This window comes from Barbus barbus (assembly GCF_936440315.1).
Source record: "Barbus barbus genome assembly, chromosome: 46".
Classification (NCBI taxonomy): domain Eukaryota; kingdom Metazoa; phylum Chordata; class Actinopteri; order Cypriniformes; family Cyprinidae; genus Barbus; species Barbus barbus.
This window is the reverse complement of record NC_136724.1, coordinates 1,774,846-1,801,007: the sequence shown is the minus strand read 5'-3', so window position 1 is coordinate 1,801,007 and position 26,162 is coordinate 1,774,846. Positions and strand designations below refer to the sequence as shown.

The 26,162-nt window shown below is 39.3% G+C and overlaps 1 protein-coding gene across 4 annotated transcripts in view; it reads left to right on the top strand.

Moving 5' to 3' along the window:
* Positions 1-26,162, top strand: part of LOC306865213 (neuropilin-1a-like) — a 66,402-nt gene extending 40,240 nt beyond the window's left edge. Inside the window, exons 7-17 of one of the 4 annotated variants that reach the window (XM_079409684.1) lie at positions 6,326-6,481; positions 10,089-10,233; positions 13,742-14,073; positions 15,097-15,241; positions 17,021-17,110; positions 18,733-18,780; positions 21,181-21,324; positions 21,416-21,693; positions 22,213-22,309; positions 23,212-23,265; positions 23,735-26,162. In XM_079409684.1, coding sequence (XP_079265810.1) covers positions 6,326-6,481; positions 10,089-10,233; positions 13,742-14,073; positions 15,097-15,241; positions 17,021-17,110; positions 18,733-18,780; positions 21,181-21,324; positions 21,416-21,693; positions 22,213-22,309; positions 23,212-23,265; positions 23,735-24,021 — 1,776 coding nt within the window. In that variant the 3' untranslated portion in view covers positions 24,022-26,162. Of the gene's footprint in view, positions 1-6,325; positions 6,482-10,088; positions 10,234-13,741; positions 14,074-15,096; positions 15,242-17,020; positions 17,132-18,732; positions 18,790-21,180; positions 21,325-21,415; positions 21,694-22,212; positions 22,310-23,211; positions 23,266-23,734 lie in introns of all 4 variants that reach the window. The other 3 variants (XM_079409683.1, XM_079409682.1, XM_079409681.1) reach the window with 3 other exon arrangements.

Sequence of the window (26,162 nt, the reverse complement as noted above, 5' to 3'; positions counted from 1 at the left end):
GTTTTTGTCATACTAAAAAAACCAAATGCCTGTTAAGGTCTTTATCAGACGTATGATGAATGAAAGAAGGGCCCAAGTCTTACAGAACACGGGGATCTGGTTTTGAAAACTTCCAGTGTATTGTGTTTATGGATACGGTCTGGTTTCAATCGGAAGACCGTGTTAAAGCGTGACTAGCCGAGATACCTACATCTGTACAACACATTTCGACTCTCTCTCAAGGAAAGACTTCCGATTTATAGAAGATCGTACCCTAAAACAAAAGTCGCTGCGAAGGTTCTTATGGACGGCAGATTTTCAGTCCCGTGGAGAGCTTGGCATAACAAAGAACAGATCCTGTTTTGGTAGACATCAATGCAGCATGTGGCGTATTGCATGTAATGCAATAAATGCACGCTCATCCACTCCAGGAGCATCAAAGCACTTTTATGAATTATGCATTTTGATCTGGGAAAAAGTCAACTGTCAATAGTTGAAAGCCCCTGTCTCGGTCCTAATGGTTGAATAGAAGTTGCTCATTATAGATCATGTTCTGTTTCATTAATCTCAGCCTCACAATCATTCTCATCCTCAGGTCTACCGAAACGCATCAGGCCCTTGCGTTTATGCGGTGGTGCTTGGAATACACAGCGGTTCATTTATAAACCTGCTGCATACGTCTGTCCTGCTGTTCTGCTAAATGCTTTGATCAGGGCTTGATTCACAGGGATGCGAGGGCTTTTCTGCTTCACATCACTGGAGAGGATGTTTACCTTCATTTTGTTCATTAAAACATCTCTGACAAGAGGTCAGTATGTTCAAAACAATAAAGACGATGTTTTCAAGTCTGAAACTGTAGCGTGCCAACCAGGTTTTGTGTCGGCCAGTTCAACGGGAAGCCGTCAGCTTGATTGATGGAGGTGAGGAGGGAATGTGCCAGGGTCGTAGATGGAAACAATGATTGAGACTCCACCCCACCCTCTTATTCTTATCCCCTGTGCCACTGTCTTAAGTCGCCGACCCATTTTGCTACAAAAACAGGTCGGAGTTCCAGCGCCATCAAGCAGGCACTAATTGCAGACTTCCTCTGAGAAAAACATTCCTCTTAGTCTGTATATTCATCAAGGAAAGTTGAATGTAACGAGGGAAAGAGCCAGAATAAGGGAGACTTAGGGGTGAAATGTCACTCCAGAAACAACGCACTTGGCCATATCCTGTTTGCCTATCCACATATGCTTTCCATTAGCGATGGTCATCTAGATGCAGCTATGTCCGCTCTCCATTGTTTAGCTTAGATTTTTTTCTCTCTTCAATTAAAGGATTAGCTGCTGCTATTTTGAGACGGGTGCTGTTCTCCTGCCAGCTGATTAGTAATTAGACAGTGGTACTGTAATTAACATGAGAGTCTCTACTGACAAAGCCTGCAGAGCTGGTGTCAAGCTAGGCCACCCTGCTAGCATCACACCTGCGCTAGGTACATTCTTATGACTTAGAGTTTAAACCATCTTCAGTGCCTTCATGTAATTAGCTTGAAGCATTTAAAATATCTTCTTTGATATAATTTTCGCAATTAAATATGGATCCAGGTGTATGTTGGATACATTAAGCTCTTCTGCTAATGTGAAAGAGGTCCAAAGGCTTGCAATATAGAATTTATGCTAAATTCATGTCAGAGGAAATCCATTTCTAAGATGGAAAGGATGTTCTTTTGTCATCGGTGAGCTTATTGTTGTCTTATTGTGTTTAATATCAACAAAACATGACTTGAACATCGTGTTAACAGACCTGTCTCATACCATACTGGAAATATAGTTGTATGACCATTGTTCCCTCGTGAAAATTAACCATGGTTTTACTATAAATAAAATTGTAGTTAAACCATGGTAACCGCAAATTAACAATTTTTATATATTCATTTATGTATTTATTTATTTACTTAATAATTTTTTTATTTTTTTTTGCACTACCCATAGTTTAACCATGGTATTTGTAGTTGAACTGTGGTTATACAAATGGTAATGAGTCTGACAAAAAACATGGTTGCTACACTTTTACTATAATAAAACTGGCTAATTTTCTCCAAAATTTAACCATACAGCATATCAAATGAAGCAACTTTCGTAACATATTTTACACACATAATGTGATAGGTTTCCAAGTGAAACAGTGTATTTAATGAGAATAAAAAACTGGGTTGGACTTAGTCTGTAACTGATTGGATTGTTAAAAGTGACCATTATATCACAGGTGGTTGAAAGAAAGGAGCTCTTGTTTTTTTGTTAGGTCAGGGTTCATCTCCTCAGCTATGATAAAAATTATATTATTTTCTCTATATTATTTCTATTATTTACACTTTCAAACCATCCACCTATTAGATTAAGTTAAGAAAAGAAAAGCACATGATCACCGTTCAGGCACATGCATAATTTTAAAAATGATAAAAAAGTTCTAAAAATAACTCCAGCTAATTCCACTAGGTAAATTGGGTGATGAATGTGAGGTCTTCGAGGAGCCTATAGATCTCTCAGCTGGCAGTAATACAATTTTCATGAAAATGTGAATTAATTATACCTGTGGTTAATGGAATTTTAGAGGAGCTTTCGGAGCAACCAGGTGTCGTGGGATGGGATGGTGGGAGGAAGCCGCGGTTTGATGGATGAAGTAGAACTTTGCCCTGCGAAACCTGCCGTCCCACATTTGTGTTTGCATTGACTGGGCCGTCGCGCATCTGTCTGCTCAACGTCTTAGTTCCTCCTGGCTAACCTGCACCAGATGGTGTTTGAGCCTTAGATACACAAGAGCAGTTGTGGTTTTAATGATTGACCAATTTGTGGATTTTTGTTGTCCACTAATATGCAAGACAAGGATGAAAGAGACAGGAAAATAGACAGAATAGAGAATAATGTTATTGCACAATGCTTTATTTTTGCAGACCAGAAAACAAAGAAATGCAAACAACTAATTTTTTTAAGAAAAACACTGAAAAAAATCCTGTGTAATCAACTTCCTACAAGCACACAAAGCAAAATAAACAGCCACCAAACACCATAACAAGCCCATGCTAGGATGAACACAACTGTCACAGCTTTAGGAAACAGGCAGACATGTTTGACGCTTGTTTAATTCAACGCAATTAGCACGAGAAGCTTCAGTGAGTTTTGCACTAGATTTCTGCCACTTCCTTCCATGCAGGCCAAGGGCAAGGCAAGAACTGTCCCTTTCAACACACACACAGGCTCTGGTGTAATAAAAACACACACTCTTTGTAAATTTAATTAGCTCTGAAAAATTAGGCTGAGGTCCATACTTCATAGATGGACTCTGTGCAAAATTAACAAATTTCAACATACCAGACTTTCCCATGACATAATTATGAAAACGTAGTTACATTTGGGTTCTTGCCAGCAGGATAAATTCACGAAATGTTTTTTTATTTAATTTCACATTTTAGATCGTAGGATGTGATATAATGAGAACTGCATTATTTTATTAGTCTACTGAGTAGGATATATTCAGACACTTAAACAAAATGCAACATCCAATAAAAAAATAGAGAAGAATTCAAAATAACAAGCAGAGAATATGATTTGCAGAGTCAGCTGGCTTGAGGACACATTTTCCTCTGGAGACGTATGGATTCCAGTTTGAACTCTTTCTCACAGTGGTTGCAACAGACTTTAAATTGGCTTGACCGTTATAAAACTGCATAGTCACACTAGTGACTAATATAATAATTTAGCAACGTCAGATTTGCCAATAATTTTTGTATTTTCCTGCCAAAGGACAGCAGATGAAATTTAGCTCTGTAGCTAATTCTGGGTTTCCTGACTGTCTATTGTCCCTGTCAAATAATGAATTAAATAAAAAATAAATTAAATATCCTCAAATGTCAATTCAAATGTCTGTGTGGTTTCAACTGTAAAAATATTCATCATTGTTTTTGCTTCTGTGGTCATGATTTTTCAGATGAAATGCCCACAGCCAAGTCTGGCCTGTCTCCTTATAAGGAAGTGTGATACACTTTTGGAATGGCTTGTTTTCTGAACAGAAAGTGGAGTTTCTCAGCCTGGGAGTTCCCATGAGGAACTGGGGCTTTCCCTTAATCTCCTGTTTGTACTGTTTGCTTTTAAAGGTGAAGTGTGTGATTTTTTTTTTTCTTCTTGTTGTTAAAATATTATTTCCTATCCTAGTTTAATAAGCAGAGACAGCTTAAGTAAGTCATTCGTAGGTTCATTTCTCTGGAAAGTATACACTTTGTGATTCTGTGTTGCATTTAAAACATTGCTTTGTTTGTTGAAGAATCTTGACCAGCATAGCAACAGCTTAACCAATGGTGTGAATGGTTTAAAGCAGAATTAACTTATATGTCGGCCAATGGCAGACAGGGAGAGTATTTAGGAAACCTGTTTGAAACAATCACAATTTTTGTAGAAATTCATATTTTACTGGTTGTAATACTGAAAAATATAAAATAATACATATCCAATAAATATACAGTGCCCTCCAAAAGTATTGGAACAGTAAAGACAAAATTGCTGTGGAGTCAAGACATTTACAAATATGATTAAAAGATGAATATGAGACAAAACTACAGAATGTCGCATTTTATTATTGGGTGATTCAACACAGATGTTTTAGCAGCTAAGAAGTTCAGCACTTTTAGAGTTCATCCCTCTATCTGATGTGAGCATAAGTATTGGAGCAGTTGCCTCACAGGTCTTTCTAAGTGATCAGCTGTGTCCTGTTGCATTAATTCTTCAGATATTAAAAGCAGGGAATGTGTCGTATAAGTTATATCCATTACTTCTGTATTCTGAATCCTGCATTCGATGATGACACACACAAACCAGGATGAAGACGAGGGAGTTTGAACTTGTTATTCTATATATTTTCAACGTGCATTGAATAATTGAATATATTGATCATTAATATATAAGGAAATATATTTTCTTTGGGAAAACTGTAAGGCTTATATACAGTATATGAAGGATTACTGTAGTAAAATGTATTGGAATTGCTCGCTTTTTTCTTCAGTTTCTTATTGCTCTAGTTTCTTTTACCCTTTTTTCCCTCTCTTTGTCTTTCTGAAGCAGAAAGTGGTTAATAAATCACGAGGCGCTCATTAGTTCTGATCTGTGATCAGCTGGTGTGAGGGAAACTGATCCAGACTGTCTCTTCTCCAGCCAAGCTTTCTGATCTCAAATTGCTGGCTGTTCCACAGCTCTCTTATCTTCCTGCCATGTATATTTTAGCACAGCCAGATCAGATCAGCACTCATTCAGCAGACTTCAGAAACAAAGACCTTATATTGTTAATATCATTGAACTGAGTTATGCTGCACAATAGGGAACAGACAGAGTTTGCAATTAGCTCTTCTAAGATAAATGAGTTTGAGACTAGCAAAACCATTATGTTAGTTCATGTTGAGTACAAAATGAATATGATATTTAATGAAAATCTGGTATTGGTGATTAGAGTATCTACAACAGATCCACTACATGGATGTTATCCTTCATTTTTAGCTAGTTTTAGCTCTGACGCTTATGTGCCGCTGACATTGTCTTAGCACTTCTGTAAATGTTGGTTAACCAGTGACATTTTTTGAAAATGTTGTATGGGATGCCATCAGTTTCAGATTATGACAGGATTTTTAGCCTCCCCGAGCACTAAAGCATTTCTCCAGAAACCTCTGCTTGGCACTTTTCACTGTCCATTTGCTCAGTATGCTGTGGAAGCGAATGGCTGAATCCTACTCAAAGATCTCCATTTTCTCCTTTTTTTTTCTTTTGCATAACAAAAATGAGATATTAAATGAGATAACCCCCCCCCCCCCCCACACACACACACACACACACACACACACACACACGTCCTATCCTCTGTATTACAGCTCCGATAATCCTGGAATTGACCAAATCACACACATCTCTGTCCACAGTGTTTTCTCTTCCAGTAACCCCTGACCACACTCTCCTGACCGCCTCTCTCAGACACACTCACGGGAATGACATCACAACTCATGACTTCTTTATGAAGCATTCATTTTTCAATACGGCACACATCTGAAATACACGTTTCCTTTCAAACGATTTTTGTTCTCCCCGACACAGTCTCTTGAAGTTAAATATCCTTCCTCATCCAATAAGCTCTTGTCTCCCATTCAGGAAATTAAATCGTCACATCGAATATGCTTTATTAAATTGGGATTCATTAAAATTAATCTTTCATTCTAATATTCACCTGGGGTCTTATGAGCTCAATATGTGACACCCGATAAGCCACTTTTAAAGTGATACTCCCTCTGTTCGGAGTAATATAGGAGTAATATTGTTCCGTCTCTCCTCAGGTTGATCTTGGATTCCTGCGCATTGTCTCGGCGATCGGCACACAGGGAGCCATCTCTCAAGAGACCAGCAAGAAATACTATGTGAAGTCCTACAAGGTGGATGTAAGCTCAAATGGAGAAGACTGGATAACTATTAAGGATGGCTCAAAACAGAAGGTGACTTATTTGCTTCCTTTCATGATCCTTCTTAAAGATGCAATGCATCCCTTTTCTGATTTAACCCAGAGCTTTTCAACCTTTTTGACTTCAAGATCCACCATTGTCCACAACAATATTCAAAGCCCTATGATTTCTGATCATGATTTACTGGATTGGATTTTTAAAAGATGTGTTCACTGTCAATTTTTACCCAATAAAATATTTTAGAGCTTGGCATAACATAATGTATTTAAAATGTCAAGAAGTTATTGATTTACATGACTTTTCCTGGTTTGCAAATTACAGTTTTCATATATCCTGGTTTTCCAAGACAGTGGGAACCATGATTCAATCAATCAATCAATCAAACCTGTTGAGGGGGTCAATTAAGATATGTATGTATTTATTTATTTGTTTTTTTGGCTTTGGATTTCAAATCATTTTAAGTAATCTTGAAACTCGTTGAGAACCACTGATTTAACCAATGTTAGCATGTCAGGTCTCAGAAACAAAAAGCCATATGGAAGAATTGCTATAAGAACTTTAACAAAAATACAGCGTGCACATTTATGCTTTTTAACTCTCTGAAATGCCTTGACCTATACAGTAGATGTCCAGTATAAACACAGTTTTTATTTGTTTTGTTTTTTAAACTAGGCAACAAGTCGAAAGCCTTTTCTGTGGTTGATAAAGCCTAACTTGTTTTAAACCTGGAACATTCCGTTAACAGTTAAATGTTATATTTTCATATAACAATGAAATAGTGTTAGACAGTCCTGGTAGAAGATCAAGTTTGGTTTCGTACAGATCACTTTCCGCTAAACGATAAAGAAGCTTTTATTTTCTCAGCCTAACATGGAAGTAATCTGTAACTAGGTACATTTCCAGAACTCCTTGGCAGGAAGCCCTGTAAACACCTTCCTGTATTGTAGCACTGTCACTGTGTGCCTCCGTTACACCAATCCATGCTTCAGATCCAGACGGGAATGCAACGCTCATGTGTTCTGCAGGGCTTGTGTTTCTCTGACTCCATTATGTGCCCAGTGTGGTATGTTAATCCAGCCTCTTAAAAGACTCTTAAACTCCAACTCCAAAGCCACCACAGTAGTGTGACTGATTTTCTTTTTTCCCTTTAAGGAATGATGTCAACATTTGTGGTAGGGCTTTTTTCCTTGAAAGGAAGAACAAAAGAGTTAATAAACAGAGAGTGGCAAATGGAGAGAGTGAGAGAAGGAGAAGGTTTACCAGGTTTAGAGTGTTTGAGCAGCTGGTTGGATGCACTTGCGCTCGTGAAGGATTGAATGAGGACCGAGGAGAAGCTGATCGATTAGCCATCGGGTGAGATATGTCCCTCAGCACAGAAAAGTTAACTGCAGGAAGACGTGCCTATTACATTTGACACATGGGCTCTGTCTTAAAACCTAGTGAGCTACCTACCCAGACAGCATTTTGTGGATCATATAGGCAAGACAAGTTGAAAAATGAAAAGCATTTGAATGAACCTCATAAAACCTGTCAAGAACATGTCCAGATCATATTTTATGCCAAATCAGAAAAATAAAAACAAATTTAAAAAATTTTTTTTTTTTTTACCTTTTCTCCCCAAATTTAAATTATTACAGGAATTTCATAATTTCAAGAAACAAATCAGCTGGAATGTGAAAAAAAACATGATATATTTTAATTACTTTATTACTTTTTTAATTCATTAGAATAGTCACAATGAAAATCTGAAATTATTCTAAAACAACTTGTCTTGCAAAATGCAATTTCATTTTAATTTTCACCTGATTTTTGTCAGAAATGTGAACTGGGCATTGTGAGATTTACCTCAACCAAGATTTACCTCCCTGTAGGCAGCTTCGTAGATTTTGAGATACTTCCAGTGTATGAAGTTTATTATTTTGTTTTACTCATTTGTGAGTGCAAGATGCGCTCATATGCATGTTTATGTCTGCTTGGCAGACTCTAACAATATAAGTTTTGAAATAGACCTGTCAAGCTCAGCAAGCCAATTAGACACTTATGTATGTGTATGTGTGTGTGTGTGTGTGTGTGTGTGTGTCTGTCTGTCTGTCTATGTATGTACACATCTTCATGCCTGGAAGTAACAATGAGCTTAAATATACCCAAAGGCCCAATTTCTGTGTCGACCCTCAACTAAAGTACACTGTTCTCTTTTTAGAGCTTGCATTTTTAAGGTGCGGTGCCTTGTTTCTGTCTGCCTGGCTCTAAAGTGCTTTTGTGAGGTGAGGGCCCATTTACAGACTGCTGAAACAGCAGTTCGGCTGCGGGGTTGTTGCACAAAGGAAAGCCTTTTTACTGCTTAGAGCAGTAGAGCAGAGCATTGGCGTGACATTTAAAGATAGTGGATGGCTCCTCATGTGTCTCCCTCCCAGACACACACGTTTTGACAAGTAGTGCCCAGGGACACGATTAGCAGCATGGATTCTGGGATAGACGGATGGCTGTATGCCCTGACTGGGGCTTAGCAACACTTGGCCATCCTGTACAGCCTACAGTTTGATCTCGTCTAGTTTAGAATTGTGTTGAACGTACTGATATTAAAGCAGTATGCTGACAAAGAGGCTGTGCATTGCAGGGATTTTAACATTCTTAGAGGGCTAACCCCCTTTACCTGGGTAAAATCACTGTAGCAAGTGGTCTAGATTGACCTGTTGCTTGCTTGGTGGCAACAGCAAAATGATTAATAGGGTTTTTTAAGCGATTAAAATAAATATAGAATATGTATGTAACAAGGAACATTGACAAGAATTAAGACTGTGGGTTTGGGCACCCTTTAGCAATGCCTGATTGTTCCTTTGAAGTAATATCTGTAAGGATCCTGAATAAAAGACAACAATGCTCAAACAACTGTAAAATAATTGTAAATTCTTATTAAGAATTGTGTATTGAAAATTTTGATCACTGAGGACACAATCTTACATAATTTATGGGCTTTTTACCCAACATGTCAGAAGTCAATAGCATTCAAATTTACATAATTATTTTAGTAAATCAGGTGCTAAACCAGCAAGTGCAATTCATTCTTAACTCTCCTCCCAGTTCAGAAAAAAAATCAGAAACTTAGGAAGTAATAGAGAGCTCTTTCAAGATGTACTTAAAAACCTGTTGACCTTTACATAGTGACCTGTGAAACAAGATACTATGAACACCATGTTGCCTTTGCTTTAATTTGTCTTTCTTGTAACAATTGCGTCTTCCTTCGACACATTTCCAGAGCCTCCCTTCACAGAGAACATGTGCTAGCTGTCAGCAAGAATCAGCGCATATGGACATAACACAATCTGATTCATCGCTATGTCTGTTGCAACAACAGAAACCATTGTGTAACTGAAGCGTCAAAAACATTCAGCACTAGTTGTAACCCAGACTCTGACATCACAAAGTGGCCTTTGTATTGCTATCCAGTTGGCTCCAGAGATAATCTAATTCAGGCTCTATTTAGGTTGTCACATTTCAAGCCACTGATCGAAACACATTCCTGTTATATCTCTCTGTTTCTCTCAGTGTTAGGTGAGTCGCAGGCCTCAAAGGTCTGTCCTTGGTGGCTCGCCTAAACAAACCATGTTAATAATTAATGTGTTTGTTCTTCGTTTGTCAGATTTTCCAAGGCAACACCAACCCTACTGATGTAGCGAAAGCCATGTTCCCCAAGCCCACGTTGACGCGATACCTCCGGATCCGACCCTACTCCTGGGAAGCCGGCATCGCCCTGCGCTTCGAGGTGTATGGATGCAAAATCTCAGGTTGGTTCCAACACAATCTGTCAACGGCACAACTGGCATACATCAAAAATGTTTAGAAGCAGAGTGTTAATTCAGATTCAGAAGCAGTGTTTTGTCAACACACCACTCCATCATGATCTTTCAATTAAATGGTTTACGATTTGCTTGCTTTGGAGGCAGGCGTATGGAGAAGTGTTTATTCATGCCTCTGAAAGCCATGTGCGAACCGTGCATGTGCAATATTGGAGGAGCTATTGCGTTATAGCCAAGTGTTCACGTCAACGAAAAGGACCGTGTATTCATGTTTCCCCACGTTTGGATGTACTTCATTCAAAATGAATGCCGTGCACAGCATGCACGGCTGCTGCTGCAACCTCTCCACTTCTACCCCAATTCTGCCTCTACCCTCCTCCACTGAGTTCTATCCTCTCAGCCTCTCTCTCACACACACACAGATATACATATTGCACATGCTATTGCACACGGCGAGATCTACACCCACCGGCCGCAGTCAGGCCCAGCTGGCCCTGTCTTCATTTGCATACTCATCTGCATGTTTTGGCATGGCTCCACCCTACAGAGCTTTGATTGCAAAGGCTTTCATATCATCAGCGCCTCCCCACTGAGAACATTTCCTCATATGTGTAGGAGGAGGGCAAGTGTGTTTGCCATCATGCGCCTTTTATCAGCTTTAAGTTCAACATGCATAGGGGCTTATTTTTAGAATCTGTGTGTGTACACAGATTTAGCACTGGTTGTATATTTGTGTGTGTGTATGTGTGCGGTTCACCGCAGTTCTGGAGCGCAGCTGTTGCAGTCGTGTTTTGGATGGGTGTACAGACTGCATTCTAAACACATCACAAGAGCGGAGGCCTCCCAGTGACATCATCAGTGTGCATCGGGCTCCCTTGTGATGATGCGGCCAAGAATCTTACTAACGAGTACCATGGTATTACTACTGTATGTTTTTTGGACAAGGTTAAACATGTTTTGAGGATATACTTTGACACTTTTTTGCACATTTACCATGTTACTACCAAGAATATCTTGGTACATGTCCAAAAACGTTGAAAGTACCTGATGAGTACCACAGAAACACTATCATTTTAGCAGCAAGGTACAAGTACTATTATCAAGGTACCAAAGTATTATCAAGTGATAATATTGCCATTTTACCATGGTCGCACCAAGGCATATACTCAGGCCATGTACTTGTACCAATATGATAACCATTCATTACCATGGTAAGTATTAAAAGTACCATGGTAGTACCAACAGATACCACTTCACCAAGGTGCATATCAGTTTTATCAAGGTACTGCTGCAAACTCTATTCCTGGGCACTGTGTTTGTAAGCACTGTACCTTGACACTGCCAAAAGAGGATGCCTGCTGGCAGTTAGGAGGTGGTCTTGTGCACAGTTCAGGTCTCATAGGCTTTCCACATCCACACGTCCATTAATAAACTTCCTCCCGCTGTTTGTAAATAAAACCATCTGTGTGTGTGTGGTCATCCAGCCTTTATGTGCTGTGCACAGACCAAACCAACAGACGAAACACGCAACACACATGGACCAGTCCACCCTCAGGGTGTGTCTGTCAGGGTCTACCACACCAGGAGCTTCTACCATGCATCCCCATCTGAGACCCATAAACAGGTCCTGATGACAGTGCCAGCCAGTGGATTGAAAATAAACTTGGTTGACTTCCAAACTTTGAGGTCCAACCACCTCAGTGGAGATCTTTTTCATTCAGGTCCCAAAACAATTTGGCACGCATATAGCAAAAATTACACGCAGAGACATTTTCCAAATTTGGCAGGGTTACAATAAACCCAACTCCATCTGTACATCTATAAACAAACACTGGAAAAATCAAAGTCACAAGCATTTGTTGTTTTAGGAGACTGGAACTCACATTTGGATTCTCTGCAGTTTTTGAAGGGGGTCACAGACAAGTGCTCTTTCCATTTCAAAACTACAGAGGAAGTTCCCTACATCAGTACAAAGGCACTGTTGTGAATGAAAACTGTTCTGGTGGTATTTCATGGGACATTAGGTTCATCTGTGACTAGTCCAAGATTGTCTCTGACGCTTTCCTGCTCCACGGGTGCTGATCATAGATTATGGTATCGCTGGCAGGTCACAAATCCCTCTGCATCGGAGAAGGTACGGAAGTCGTGACAAGCAACTCACAGTCAGTCGGTCAGTGCTGCATGTCTGATAATCTCCATCAAACTCAACCTGCCTTTGCCTACAAGTTGCAAAGCGTGAAAAATCCTATTATCAACGCTGGAACAAAGGAAGTCAGTTTGGAGAGATCAAGACAGATTACAAAATGGATGAAGGGATAGATTTGAGGAAGGTGAATAAGAAAGCATATTAAAAACAAAAGGAAGGTAAGAAGTGAAGTGACATACTGCCAAGTATGGTGACCCATACTCGGAATTCGTGCTCTGCATTTAACCCATCCAACGTGCACACACACAGCAGTGAACACACACACAGCAGTGAACACACACAGCAGTGAACACACACCCGGAGCAGTGGGCAGCCATTTATGCTGTGGCGCCCGGGGAGCAGTTGGGGTTCGGTGCCTTGCTCAAGGGCACCTCAGTCATGGTATTGAGGGTGGAGAGAGCGCTGGACATTCACTCCCCCCACCTACAATCCCTGTCGGACCGGAGACTCGAACCCGCAACCTTTGGATTACGAGTCTGACTCTCTAAACATTAGGCCACGTCTTCCCTGAGAGGAGTGGAGCAGAATTGAGAATAAAAGCGAGAAACTGTTCAGAAATGAAAGGTAGATACACTAGAGAATGGTTTTAATTAGGTAGCTTGAGAAAAAGAGGCAGAGGAGTTAATGCACAAGGTCAGTGGTGAAAGGAAGATGGAGAGAGAGAAACAAAGAGAACAAGAGGTTTCTTATCTCTTCTGTCCACTTCATCTGTCTTTCCTGTGCAAAGAATGTCTTTCCTTCTCTCTTTGTTCTGCCTCTTTATGGCCCGTGACTTCTTTAGGTTGTTGGTAAGAATGTTTCCTAGCTCACTGAGATGTGACCTTTTCTACCAGGTTTATCAGCCAGCATAATTTTTTTATTCTCCTTTCTTTCTCTTCCTCTCAGACTCAGCCACTCACAGCTAACCTAATCTTTCGTAGACACGTCCCTCAATTATCATTCAACTCTTCCAGTATGTTCTCAAACAACCCTCTCTTTCTTGGCGTCCATGTGTTTTATTGGCATGACAAATAATAGTACATTTGTTTTGTCACAGCAGTGGCAGGTTAGACAACAGTCTAACCAAGGGATCAGGGTTTGGCTGGTTAGCATGGCCCTGTTAGCCCCTGCTGGTGGGTGATAAAAACTACACAATCTTGGTCCAAAATTATCTTTCTCATTTGATGGCCAGTACATTTGACTGCAAATATATTTTTCTCTGTCTGCTGATTTTCATGTCACTTCTCAGGATAGTCACTAGTAAAGGGTTCGAAACTCCTTGAATCTAATACTCTCTTTGTCCTTCAACAGAGTACCCATGTTCCGGAATGTTGGGAATGGTCTCAGGCCTTATCGCAGACTCTCAGATCACAGTTTCGTCCCACACCGAGCGCACCTGGGTGTCAGAGAATGCCCGTCTGCTGACCAGCCGTTCGGGATGGACGTTGTTGCCGCAGCCCCAGCCGTATGCGGATGAGTGGCTGCAGATAGATCTGGGTGAGGAGAAACTGGTCCGAGGGTTGATCATCCAGGGAGGCAAACACCGTGATAACAAGGTATTCATGAAGAAGTTTCGGCTGGGCTACAGCAACAATGGATCTGACTGGAAAATGGTGATGGATGCAACTGGCAACAAGCCCAAGGTAAGATATAGGCAAGCTGGAAGGTAGTTAGACATAAACTGGATGTACATTTAGAATAGTTTTGAATCACTATAGGTTCTTAAGTGCTAGTCTGAGATTTGTTTAGCCTGATTTTAGGAAATGTGAAAGTTGAACATGGAGCTATAATGTATTCTTCCCGAAGCCTTTTAGATGGACAGAGTGCAGAATGATAATAATTAGACTAATGCCGTGAGCACAATATTGGGGAAACATCCCAAATGCATTCAACAATACTACTAATGATCTTAATCCTAAAAACAATCATAATACCAAAACAAAAAAGCAGTATAATGTTCATTTGCAATCATAGTGAAAACAGACAAATTTCAAAAGAAATTAAACAGAACGTGAAATACATGAAATGCGTGACTTTTTTGTAGACCATAGACTATGTGCCTTATCCCCTATCAAAAAGCTGGATTGGAATATCAATCCTAGAAGGCCCCTTTTAAAACCCTTATATCTCTACCTTAGTTTGAAGGACAAAAGGAGACACATTAGCTCTGATGGCCATTAATGTTCTTTCTTGACTTCTTGTCTTGTTCTGTACCTTTGTTACCTCTGGCGAGTATCTTTTCGCTTTTCCTATCTTTTTTCTGTCTGTACCTTGTGTCTGGGTTTTAAGGCTTCAGAAGTGTGAAGTCAAAGGCAGATGCTTTTGAAAGCCTGTGCATCCTGCTGTCATAGACTACAGTGTTAGCCCGCAGCTTTTCTTTTTTTTTGCGCTAGCTCAGCCGTACAATGTCAGAAGTAAAATTGAAGACTTTCTTTTCTCTAGTGCTTTGTTGCATTAGAAATACAGCAGTGCCCGAGTTAAGAAAGTTGTGAGCTGCGTGCCCTCTCACTCGTTCTCTTTCATTAAAGCTCTGTTCTTTGCTTTCCCTGTCAGATGAACTTTGGGATACTCTTAATAATGCTTTCACCTTTTATCTTTTTCCATTTTTGTCTTTCCAAGTTCTCTTTCTCTGCTTGACTGCTAACTATTGTCATTGTTCTTGGCAGATATTTGAGGGGAATTTGAACTATGACACGCCAGCATTGAGGACAGTGGCGCCTATATTGACACGCTTTGTTAGGGTGTACCCAGACAGAGCCACTCCTGCTGGGATGGGACTTAGATTGGAACTCCTGGGCTGTGAAATGGAAGGTAATTTGAAAACTCATTCACAGACACACACATAACCCCACATTCATACCACTACCGAGGAGCACTCAAGTAGGAACGCTACTGACATAAATGGATAGTTCACCCAAAAATTTTAATTCTGTCATTAATTACTCGCTCTCATGTCGTTCCAAACCCGTAAGACCTTCCTTCATCTTCGTAACTTAATTAAGATATTTTTGATGAAATCCGAGAGCTTTCTGACCCTCCCATAGACAGCAAGGGAACTACAACATTTAATGCCCAGAAACAGAGAAAGGACATAAAATTGTCCATGTGAGATGAATGAAGGTCTTAAATGAGGGTGAATATTTAATGACAGAATTTTCATTTTTGGGTGAACGATCCCTTTAACTACATTTTCAGTCACATTAAAAGTTGCTCTGCTGTTTTCAAAATAGTGTAACTTTAGGCTAGTGTAGCGTGTTGCTTATTCCATCAATCGTTTTCAAAGTAACAGCGATTCATACACATAATGGGCAATCATGCAGCAAGCCAAAGACATATTGTCCAAAGCAAGTGAACAAAAGACAAACAAAATTATAGACCTTTGATCTAAAAGGAGTTTGAAGGTCCTCAAGTGTGTGGTCTTATAGTACAGATGCTATTTGATTGAATTTGGACTTCTCCACTCAAGAGGACAGGATAGGGTACGGCTTAGCTTTCTTCATAATTACTTGTCCCGCAGATGCGGCATCAAAGGATGTCTCCAACCCAGAAAACCAGGGGTCTATGACACTCCTAAGTAACAGGGCCTCTCACAGCTGGAGATAATCTTTGGTCCACCTGCCTTGAAGGATTACGGAAAGGTCCTTGATGTCTTCCCCTCTGTCTTTCTTTCTGAATTAGTTTAGCTCTGATGGGGTGTGTGTGTGTTTTCTGTTGAGGCAGCGTTAAGTGGATTTACATATTGTATTTCTGAGCGACTGTGAGACTTGTGTAAGCCACAGCATCCCACCGGGAGCTTTAGTCGGATGATAATGCTTGTTTTCACTTTTAATGCCAGCACATGCAGTCTAACACTGTGTATTTAAATGCACCCCATTTCTGTCTCTGTCTTAGCTAAACCCTCAAAATCAAACAAGTAAACCCATATGCATTCCTAACAGCAGGGCGCTAAGTCCTAGCAGGAGTGTGCGATGCGATCAACAATGCTGTCCAGAGCCGGCACGGTGACCATGCTGTGACCCCTCTGCTTTAGAGACTCTCTTTAAAATACCCTCAGTTCACCCGCGCAACTTCCACTACAGCTCCTGTTTCCCCTTCTCCCTCCCTGCTCATTTTTTCCTCTCCTTCTATCCCGGGAAAGCCCTACAGGCTTAAGGGCAGCTCATTACAAGCTCAGAGTAAACAAAGGGCTTTAGGCAGATGTAGGCAAAGGCCACATCCAAAGGGGCACAGGCAGCCATAATGAGAGGACACAGCAGTTTCAGCGAGCTGTACCGGCCCAGGGTGGAGCATAACTTCCTCAACCCTGCAGCCAGAGTCACGCACAGGCCCGTATCAAAGGGCTACAGACTTGGAAAGACTACAGAAAGAGCATAATCATTAAGATGATTTGTGGAAGGACGTACAAAAAAATAGTAGTACATGGTTTTGGACTTACAGTAATCACCTTTACAAATGATGAAAATGTACCCATGGTTTTTGGGAAGCAAGGGGATTCATCACTTGTCACTTTATTTTGTGAAAGCTGTGTCACAGTTTGTATTTTAATGAATGAGTATCTTTTTCTCTCTATCTCTGACTCTCTCACTCTAGTTCCCACAGTGCCCCCTACTACAGCCGCTTCCTCCACAACACCATCGGACGAGTGTGATGATGACCAGGCCAACTGCCATAGTGGAACAGGTGATGACTACGACCAGACAGGTGCTAACACCCGCCTGCAGAGACTGCACCCTTACTTACTGCATCTTGCACCTTTTGCTATGCTAATCCCACTAGACTAACTGCCTCCCTCGCTTCCGAAAAAATCAGCAAAAATCGCCTTTTTTTGGGAATGCTAATACTAATCACTCCTCACACTATGACCCCAAATCTCTTTGCATATAACCACACTTACCATATTACTACAACAGCATACTGTGCATGGTATGCAAATGTTCTGCATGCATCTAATACTGAAATAACCTACTACATTTGCCAAATGCGTTCCACTTGACCTTCCATTTCATTACAAAAGCCAGACAGTGATGAATGAACGGCAAGCGATATCAAATGCAATCTCAACTTCTACTTTGTGGACTGCCAAAAGTTAAGATCGTTTTATACAAAATTGGATTAAAAATGCAAATTTACTGTATTTAGTTCTGAGATGGTAATGCCTCGCACTAATGTAAAACTGCAAGGTCATGTCATAACATTGTAGCATATTACAGTACAGTTTAAATAGTCCATTATCATTGAATACTACATACTGCTTCACATACAATACATTTAAAAATTGTGAGCAGTATACAGGATATACTGTGTAGTAAGCCGAATTTATAGTGCCCCTATTATGGGTTATGAAAGGTTCATATTTTGGTTTTGGGAGTCCCCAACAACAGGTGGACATGTCAAAAAACACTTTCATTGTCTTATAATATGCATTTATTTTTACCTTATTTGCTCAACGACTCCCAAACGTTTCACTCAACGATTCATTTTTCTGAATCCCTCATTTGCGTGACGCTAATCTGCAGTGATTTGTCTAATTTTAATTCAAATTATTAAATAGATGCCACCTTACTGGGATAATATAAGCCCTACTTACACCTACCCTAACCCTACCCAATACTTTATTTTCAATGTTTCGATTATTTCCTTCATTTTTATTGAAAATAAATGTCTTTCCGATGTGATATAAAAAATAAAAAAAAAAGGTTGGCAAAATGCAGATTCGAACCCAGGTTGATCATGTGAAAAATGACTTTTGCACATGCTTTTCCAGTCTACGCCACTTGAGCTGATGTTATACAATCATCTTTTGTAGTGTTGACTAGCCCAATCCCCTACTGGTGGGTGGCGTTAGTGTAAATAGCCTCTGCCAGCAAGAACAAAAAAAAGCAATATAATACTACTCCTAATAATACTACTACTAATAATACTCCATTCCAACCTAGCTTGCACTTACCTTGGTATTCACGTTTAACTATTAAAATTTCTTCTGCTCTCCAGCTGCTAATACTAACACTACATTATAAATTCTGCCTCTAATCTCCTGTGTTCACTTCAGTGCAGTCTCACAGAGTGTGTGTTGCTCAGAATTACGCTCCCCTCTGCTAAACGCTTAAAGTAAAGGTTCCACATGAACAGAAATGTATTTGCATGTCTCATCCGGCAAAGCTCGTTTTAAAAATGCTAAGCAAATACAAAGAGGGGAATTAGCACAGTCAGATCCTTACCTCCTGATAATATCCAAATAAAATATTAGCCAGTGTCTTACTTTAACTTTTCATCTAATGGCCTTCTCTGTGTCCACACTACAGGTGGAACCGCTGCGCCAGAGACGACCACAGAGACGAGCACCGTTCCAGGTGAGAAAGGTACTTACCTCTAATTCTATCTGTAATTTATTTAAGTATCGAGGATTGTGCTAATGCATACTCCCTTAAAGGTGCGGCGTGTCATTTTTGCAGTGTTAGCATACTTTCTCCTATCCCAGTTCAATGTGCACAGACAACTCGAAGTAAGACAATTGTAGCTCATTTCCCCGAATAATGGACACATTTCAAATATTTGTTGAGTTTCATGCAGGATTACCTGTTTTTCTGAACAACAGAAACAAAAAATGATGTACTGTATTTGATGAGGGCCAGTAAACAATTTTCTTCAGAAAAACATGAACATTTTTGCCGTTTTTACAGAAATATGTATGTTTTCTTAGTTCTCTGTTTGGTTGTTGAGGCCATTTGATTATAAGTGTGTAAACTCATAGATGAGTATGTAATCTCGTTTCTGAAGTGTTCTTGTGAAAATCTATAAAGAGTCCCTAATTCAGCGTAATGACTGATTAGCCATTCAAGACTGCTCACTAATGGGCAAATGAGAAATGCCCCTTAACTGACCTTGTCTAATTAGCCAGTATGTGTGTGTGTGTGTGTGTGTGTCTGTTTGGCCCTGTCTGAGTCTCATCACAACAGCAAAACAGCAACACAACTGAATAGATTGAAGGTCCTAATAAGCATGTGTCCTTGTGTGTGTGGTCTTGGCTGCTTAACATTGAGTAGATGTGTGCGCTTTCTATTATTGGATGTGGTTTATTTGCTATGACAAGTATTCAAAACTGGTAGAACGTTCTGGACTGCGGTGAAACGTATCCTTGCACTGTCCTCCACTGCGACAGCCCCAATCCATTTAAAGATGGAAAAGAAGGAATAACTTTTAATTGGAAACTGGCATTTTTTGAAGCAGCAATGGCTGCATGCCTGAGCTGCGGCTTTTAATGGGAAATTCTTTCCTTTGCATTCAGTGAGCAAATACCCTGCGAAACTCATGGAGAATCCTGGCATTATTAAGGGAGCGGAGCGCTTGGCTTTATTAAACTGTCTAGAAAAGCAGCGCTGAGTCTGTGCAGGCACCGGAGTAGCTGACATCCTAGACGTGCTTCTGCTTTTCTGTCTGTCTCAATTCCCTCTGCTCTTCATGCTTTCTCTCTCTTTGGCTTTCTATCTCTCACTCAATCTAACATTGTTAAATCCCTCCCTCCTTCTTTCATGTCAATCTCAGTTTCAAAGCTTCATTGTTTCGTGTGCTCTGTATTCTCGCTCAAGATCTAGTTATATATGGTGTATAAATGTGGATTTGGCTTAGGCACGACAGAATTTGGAATGGATTTGGAAATGCTCATGCTTAAATGATGGTGTTTTCTGCTTTTAAAATAACTCTTTATTGCCATCAAGTGGACAGTAGATATAAAACATGTAGTTTGGAGATTTGTGGAGTCCAATCAATCACATAGTAGCTTCAAAACATTCAAATGTTATCATATGAAGAGTTTATTTGCAAAAACAGATTTTTTATTTTTCAAAAATCATGTTTGTTTTTTTAATTATGTTATCATGTTTTTATTGTGTTAGTTAGCTGTATTTGTTAGTTCTTTTTTAATCAAAATAACCCGACTGCAGTTTGATTGAGATTAATTAGTTATCTGTTTTTGCGTTAGAAAATTGGGGTCATTAATTTTTTTTTTTTTTTAAGAATTTACAAAGGCACTAATATATACTCTTTAGATATTAATATGAACATTCAGGGTAACAATATGCAGCTTTTAGGAGTAAATAAGGTACCAAAAGTACATTTCGAAAAGGTATCATCCCAGTGACAGCTCTGAGAGTGTTCAAATAAATGCTGTTTTTTTGGGGCTTTCTATTCGTTAAAGAAGCCTGAAAAATATATATATATACTTGTTTCCACATAAATATTGTGCAGCACAACTGTTGATAATAATCAACATTGATAATAATCATAAATGTTTGTTGAGCAGTAAATCAGTATATTATAATGATTTCTGAAGATCATGTGACACTGAAGACTGCAGTAATGATGCTGAAAATACAGCTGCAGATCACAGAAATAAATTACAGTTTAACACATATTCACATAGAAAATAGTTATCTTAAATTGTAATAACATTTCACTATATTAGTGTATTTTTAATCAAATAAATGCAGCTTTGGTGAGGACAAGAGACATTAAAAAATCTTTCCAAGCCAAACCTTTGAATGGTGGTGCGCTTTTTTTTCCCCCATCATGTAATATATATTGTTCTATATTAAAATGCATTAATATAAATAATATCATAGTAATATTAGTATTATTATTAAATATAAAAAGTAATAATTCTAAAATAATATTCTGTGTGTGTCACTGCTTTAGTAATATGAAATATAATAGTGCATATGTTAATAATCTTTCCCTGTGTGTTCTCTCTGTAGCGTTCCTGTGGTTTGCCTGTGACTTTGGCTGGGCCAGTGATCCTTCATTCTGTGGCTGGATGTCAGAGGACAGCGGTTTCAGGTGGCAGATCCAGTCCAGCGGCACGCCGACTCTAAACACCGGCCCAAACATGGACCACACTGGTAAGAAAAAAAAACACTGTACCCGTTGGCCTCACAGCACGGAAAGTGTGAAACATCTGAAGCTCACATGGTTTCTCTCCGTCTGCTGTAGGCGGATCAGGGAACTTCATCTACACACTGGCAACAGGTGCTCAGGAAACAGAAGTGGCTCGGTTAGTGAGTCCATCCGTGTCGGGCCAGGACTCGGACCTGTGCTTGTCCTTCTGGTATCACATGTTTGGCTCTCACATCGGCACGCTACACATTAAACAGCGCAAAGAAAGCAGCCAGGGATTAGCTGATGTCCTGCTCTGGACGGTCAGCGGTCATCAAGGCAACCGATGGAGGGAGGGCCGCGTGCTCATACCCCACTCCAATAAACCCTACCAGGTACTGAAAGAAGGAGATAAGTGTATATGTGTTATGATTTACATTGATTGCATTTTAAATATGTGACCATGGACCACAAAACCAGTCATAAGGGTCAGCTTTTTAAATTTGATTTTTGAAATTATACATCATTACTGAATAAATAAGCTTTCCATTGATGTATGGGTTGTTAGGATAGGACAATATTTGAAAATCTGGAATCTGAGGGAGCAAAAAAATCTAAATATTGAGAAAATCACCTTTAAAGTTGTCCAAATGAAGTTCTTAGCAATGTATATTACTAATCAAAAATGAAGTTTTGATATATTTACGGTGGGAAATTTACAAAATATCTTCATGGAACATGATTTTTACTTAATAAACTAATGATTTTTGGCATAAAAGAAAAATGTCTAATTTTGACCCATACAATGTATTGTTGGCTATTTCTACAAATATACCTGTGTTACTCATGACTGCTTTTGTGCTCCAGGGTCACAAATAGTTCACATTTAATGTTGGTGTTTGTCTTTATTTCAGGTGGTAATTGAAAGCGTAGTGGAGAGGAAGAGTTGGGGAGACATTGCTGTGGATGACATCAAGATCTTAGACAATCTGAACATGGCCGACTGCAAGGGTGAGTCAGTGAACCCATTATAGTGCAAAATACACTGAGATGAATTAAGACTGTGTCATACATCCTGTGGTTTGGGATATTTCTGCTACTGCTGCTGTAATGACAAAGCTGCTCATTTTTTAACAATTGTTATTTACTGACACAAGTCCGGTTAGACGCCATATTGAAGTGAATATGAATGAAAATGAGGCTGTGAAGGACAAACATACATTTGCACACTGGTGCACACTGTAGAAAGTCCTAGATCATTTTCACAACTCCTAACTTTTAACAGTTTTATAGAGTTTTTATTTTTATTTTTTTATGTACAGTACTTCAACCACTCACAGCCTCGTTTTCATTCCTGTCAGATATTAAATATGGTGCTACGCTGAAGATCTATATATTAAAATATTTGAATAACTATTTATCAATCATTAAAATAATTACATTTCAAAATTCCAGAATTGTCTTACTTCAATAACTGGGTTTACACTCTATATATATATTATGTTATTATAATTTATTTCATTTTACTCCTAAATAGCTATTTCTTCCCAATACAATATTTAGAAAATATTTAAAAATATTAATGATTAAAAAAAATTAAAAAATACATTACTTATTGGTTTCTTTTACTTCTAGAAATCACTTTTTAAAAATTATCTCATATATCCAAGATCATGACAACCTTGGTCCTTAAATATAATGGCAGGGAACAAATTAAAATTACAAATATGATTTTAACCTATAGTTTGATTTTTAGATGTTGTGGATTTTAAAGTTTGGTTTGTCTCATTTTAAATAATTTTAAGCCATATTGTGGCCCTAGCATGCTGAGGCCTCTGGTTAAGAAGCACTGACTTAGATGAAAATATTGAATTATGTACATTTCCTGACTGTTTTATGTTGCCCTTTTATAGACCCAGATGTCCCAGCAGAGCCAATTCTACCTGAAGACAACTTCAATGAAATCAGTAAGTGGCTTTCTCAAATATAATGCATCCAAATTGTATTGGTAGTCCATTGTATGAAGACGTTTGAGATATAATATGTCACAGTTCATTTTATTTTGCTATCCTCACTTACATAAATGAACTATAGTGCCCTGCCCCTGTTGAAAAAAAACAGCACATGCTGGTTAGGTATGTTTTGAAGCATGACTGCTGGTTTGTGCTGGTTTAACCTGGTTTTTAGCTGGTCATGTGCTGCTTTAAAACTGGTCCTGAGCAGGAGCTAGTTGCTTAGGACCAGCACATTTCCAGCTATGAACCAGCTTAAACCAGCACAAACCAGCAGCCATGCTTTAAAACATACCTAACCAGCATGTGCTGTTTTTTTCAACAGGGGCACCCACTAGTAAAAAATATCAAAAAATGTTTGGTTTGACTGCATAAAATCCAAAAGCAATATCTAAAACAGGCTTGCTGATCTGTTCTCTTCCAGTCGTGGACATCACAGACTTCCCAGAGATTGTGGAGAACCACGAGATCAGTGGTGCTGGAAACATGCTAAAGACGCTGGACCCCATCCTCATCACCATCATCGCCATGAGCGCGCTGGGGGTCTTCCTCGGCGCCATCTGCGGCGTGGTCCTCTACTGCGCCTGCTCCCACAGCGGCATGTCCGACAGGAACTTATCCGCCCTGGAAAACTATAACTTTGAGCTGGTGGACGGTGTCAAGTTAAAGAAGGACAAGCTCAACTCACAGAACACGTACTCAGAAGCGTGAGGCGCCGACCAATGAGAGGGAACCTCTCCTCAGGGAGGGCGGGGCTAAAACGGACTGCCGATGCCATCCGGTTAGAGGAGGACAAGGCTCTGTGGTTCAGCGAACCAATGGGAGGAGGAGGTCTGGGACTGAGCCATGCTTTTCTCAGGAGCTGCAGTGAACGGAACCTACCAGTAGGGGACACTGTGTACAAAACATTGCATACAAGGAAAAAAAAACAAAACAAAATGAAAAATAAAAATATGTACAGATGATTGAAATTATTATTTTTATTTTTTATTATTTTTTTGGGTTGATCATTTTTACAATCGGATGCTGGTGTTGAGACCAATATATAATAATGTTATAAAGTATTTATCTTTTTTTTTTTTTTTTTTGGTAGGAGGAAAAAAAATCATTTATTTTTATTTTAAAAGATTGTTTTGCGCTTTAAGGAGATGTGTGTAAAAAAACAACAACAAAAAAACAAATGAACCATATATGGCCAAGGGAAGGTAAATACCCCATGGTAGGGCAAGGATCAAAGGGGGTGGAAATCATCCAGCCCTGTTGCATTCTGGGTATGGTTCAGTCAGTGCCTTTGGTACATCTTTTTTTGGCCTCCTCTGTTGTTTTCTTGGTGTTTTCAACCCTTTAGTTCCCGATCGAATCTGCAAAACAAATCCCGGTAAATTCATAGCGCTTTAATGTTGACAAATCCTGCATATTGTACATAAGTTTTAATATATTTTAATGCCCTTTTCAAAGAAACGAGTAAAAGGACAAAAAAGAAAGCTGCAGTTTCCCTTTTTTCTTGGGTTGTATGTTGTAAATACAATCGTCTGACTGTTTTGTGAAAGTGAAACGTGTGCTTTTTCCGTCCTGTTTGGTTATTTTGCTACGCTCCCAAAAGATGCAGCCCTTGTTCAAAACAGATGTTGAAAACAATGTCAAAACAATGCATTTCATAGGCGTCCGCAGTGGCTCAGCTGAGTTTTATTCACCTGGATTACAGATTTGTAATCATCATATCCTCTATAATCACATTCAGAATGTCTGTTTATCCAGCATACCAAAAAAAAGAGAAGACATAATTGATCATCATTGCCTTGATTGCTTTGATTTGGGGTTTCATCAAAGCGCTTCTTTCACCGTCCGTGGAGCTTGAATGCATGTGGTCTTGAATAAAGCTCTCATTTTAAGAGTGGTGCTATTCTCACACATTCTGGCATTGGCCTTGTGTCTGTACCAAAGGACTGTTGCCTCAAACCGCAGGGTCCAATCGCAACAACCCATTCTCACGAGACGTCTGGAGACCATCTCATCTCATCTCATCTCATCGTCGTTGGGTTCTGGACTGCTGGATGGGTCTGATTTTAGCAATGCCGTACACACGTAGTTTAACCGATAACAGGGCTTCACTGCTGACAATACTAATGTTTTCTACAGGTTTCTCGGTATGTTCATGTACTGTGCTGTATACTGTGGCGAACACTTAGTTTTTCCCGTTTCTTTCCGGTAGTTTCCGAAGACATGACTCCTCGTGTCGATGCTACATGTGTGTCAGCTGAAGCTGTATAAAGGCGACTGGCTTCAGTCGGGATGCTGTGAGAAAGCATACTGTAGCATTAACGAAAAAGAAACAATGTTGCACTGATCAATATATTTGATGAAGTTTATGTGTTTATAGCATTCATTTGTAAAAAAGACAACTGAAATAAAAAAGACAGTGTTCATTTTTTTAATAGCCTATAGTTTCAGAATATGTAATACGATTCTGAAATGGTCAATTATCGAGATGTTTTCATTATTGAAAAAGGTATACAGATTTCCTATAGTAAAGCTCCCATTTACCTGATCCCGGTTATCTTTTGGTTTTTGTACTGTCGTTGAAATTTTGTGCTGATTTTTTGCTTTTTCTTTTTTTTACAAGAAGATGCGGAAGCAAAGAAAACTTTTATTTTCAATACTGCCTCTGTACGTTGCTGTTGTAGGAAGGAAAAAAATGAATAAAAACAAACAGCAAGGCCTTAAAATGGATATCAATGTTTTGTATTCGAACATCTGCATCACGAAAGAAAATCTCCTCCACATCTGCTCTGTCTCTGATCAAATCAGATCAAATGACATTCCAAAGATTCAGCTCCAATAAATGTGTTCTG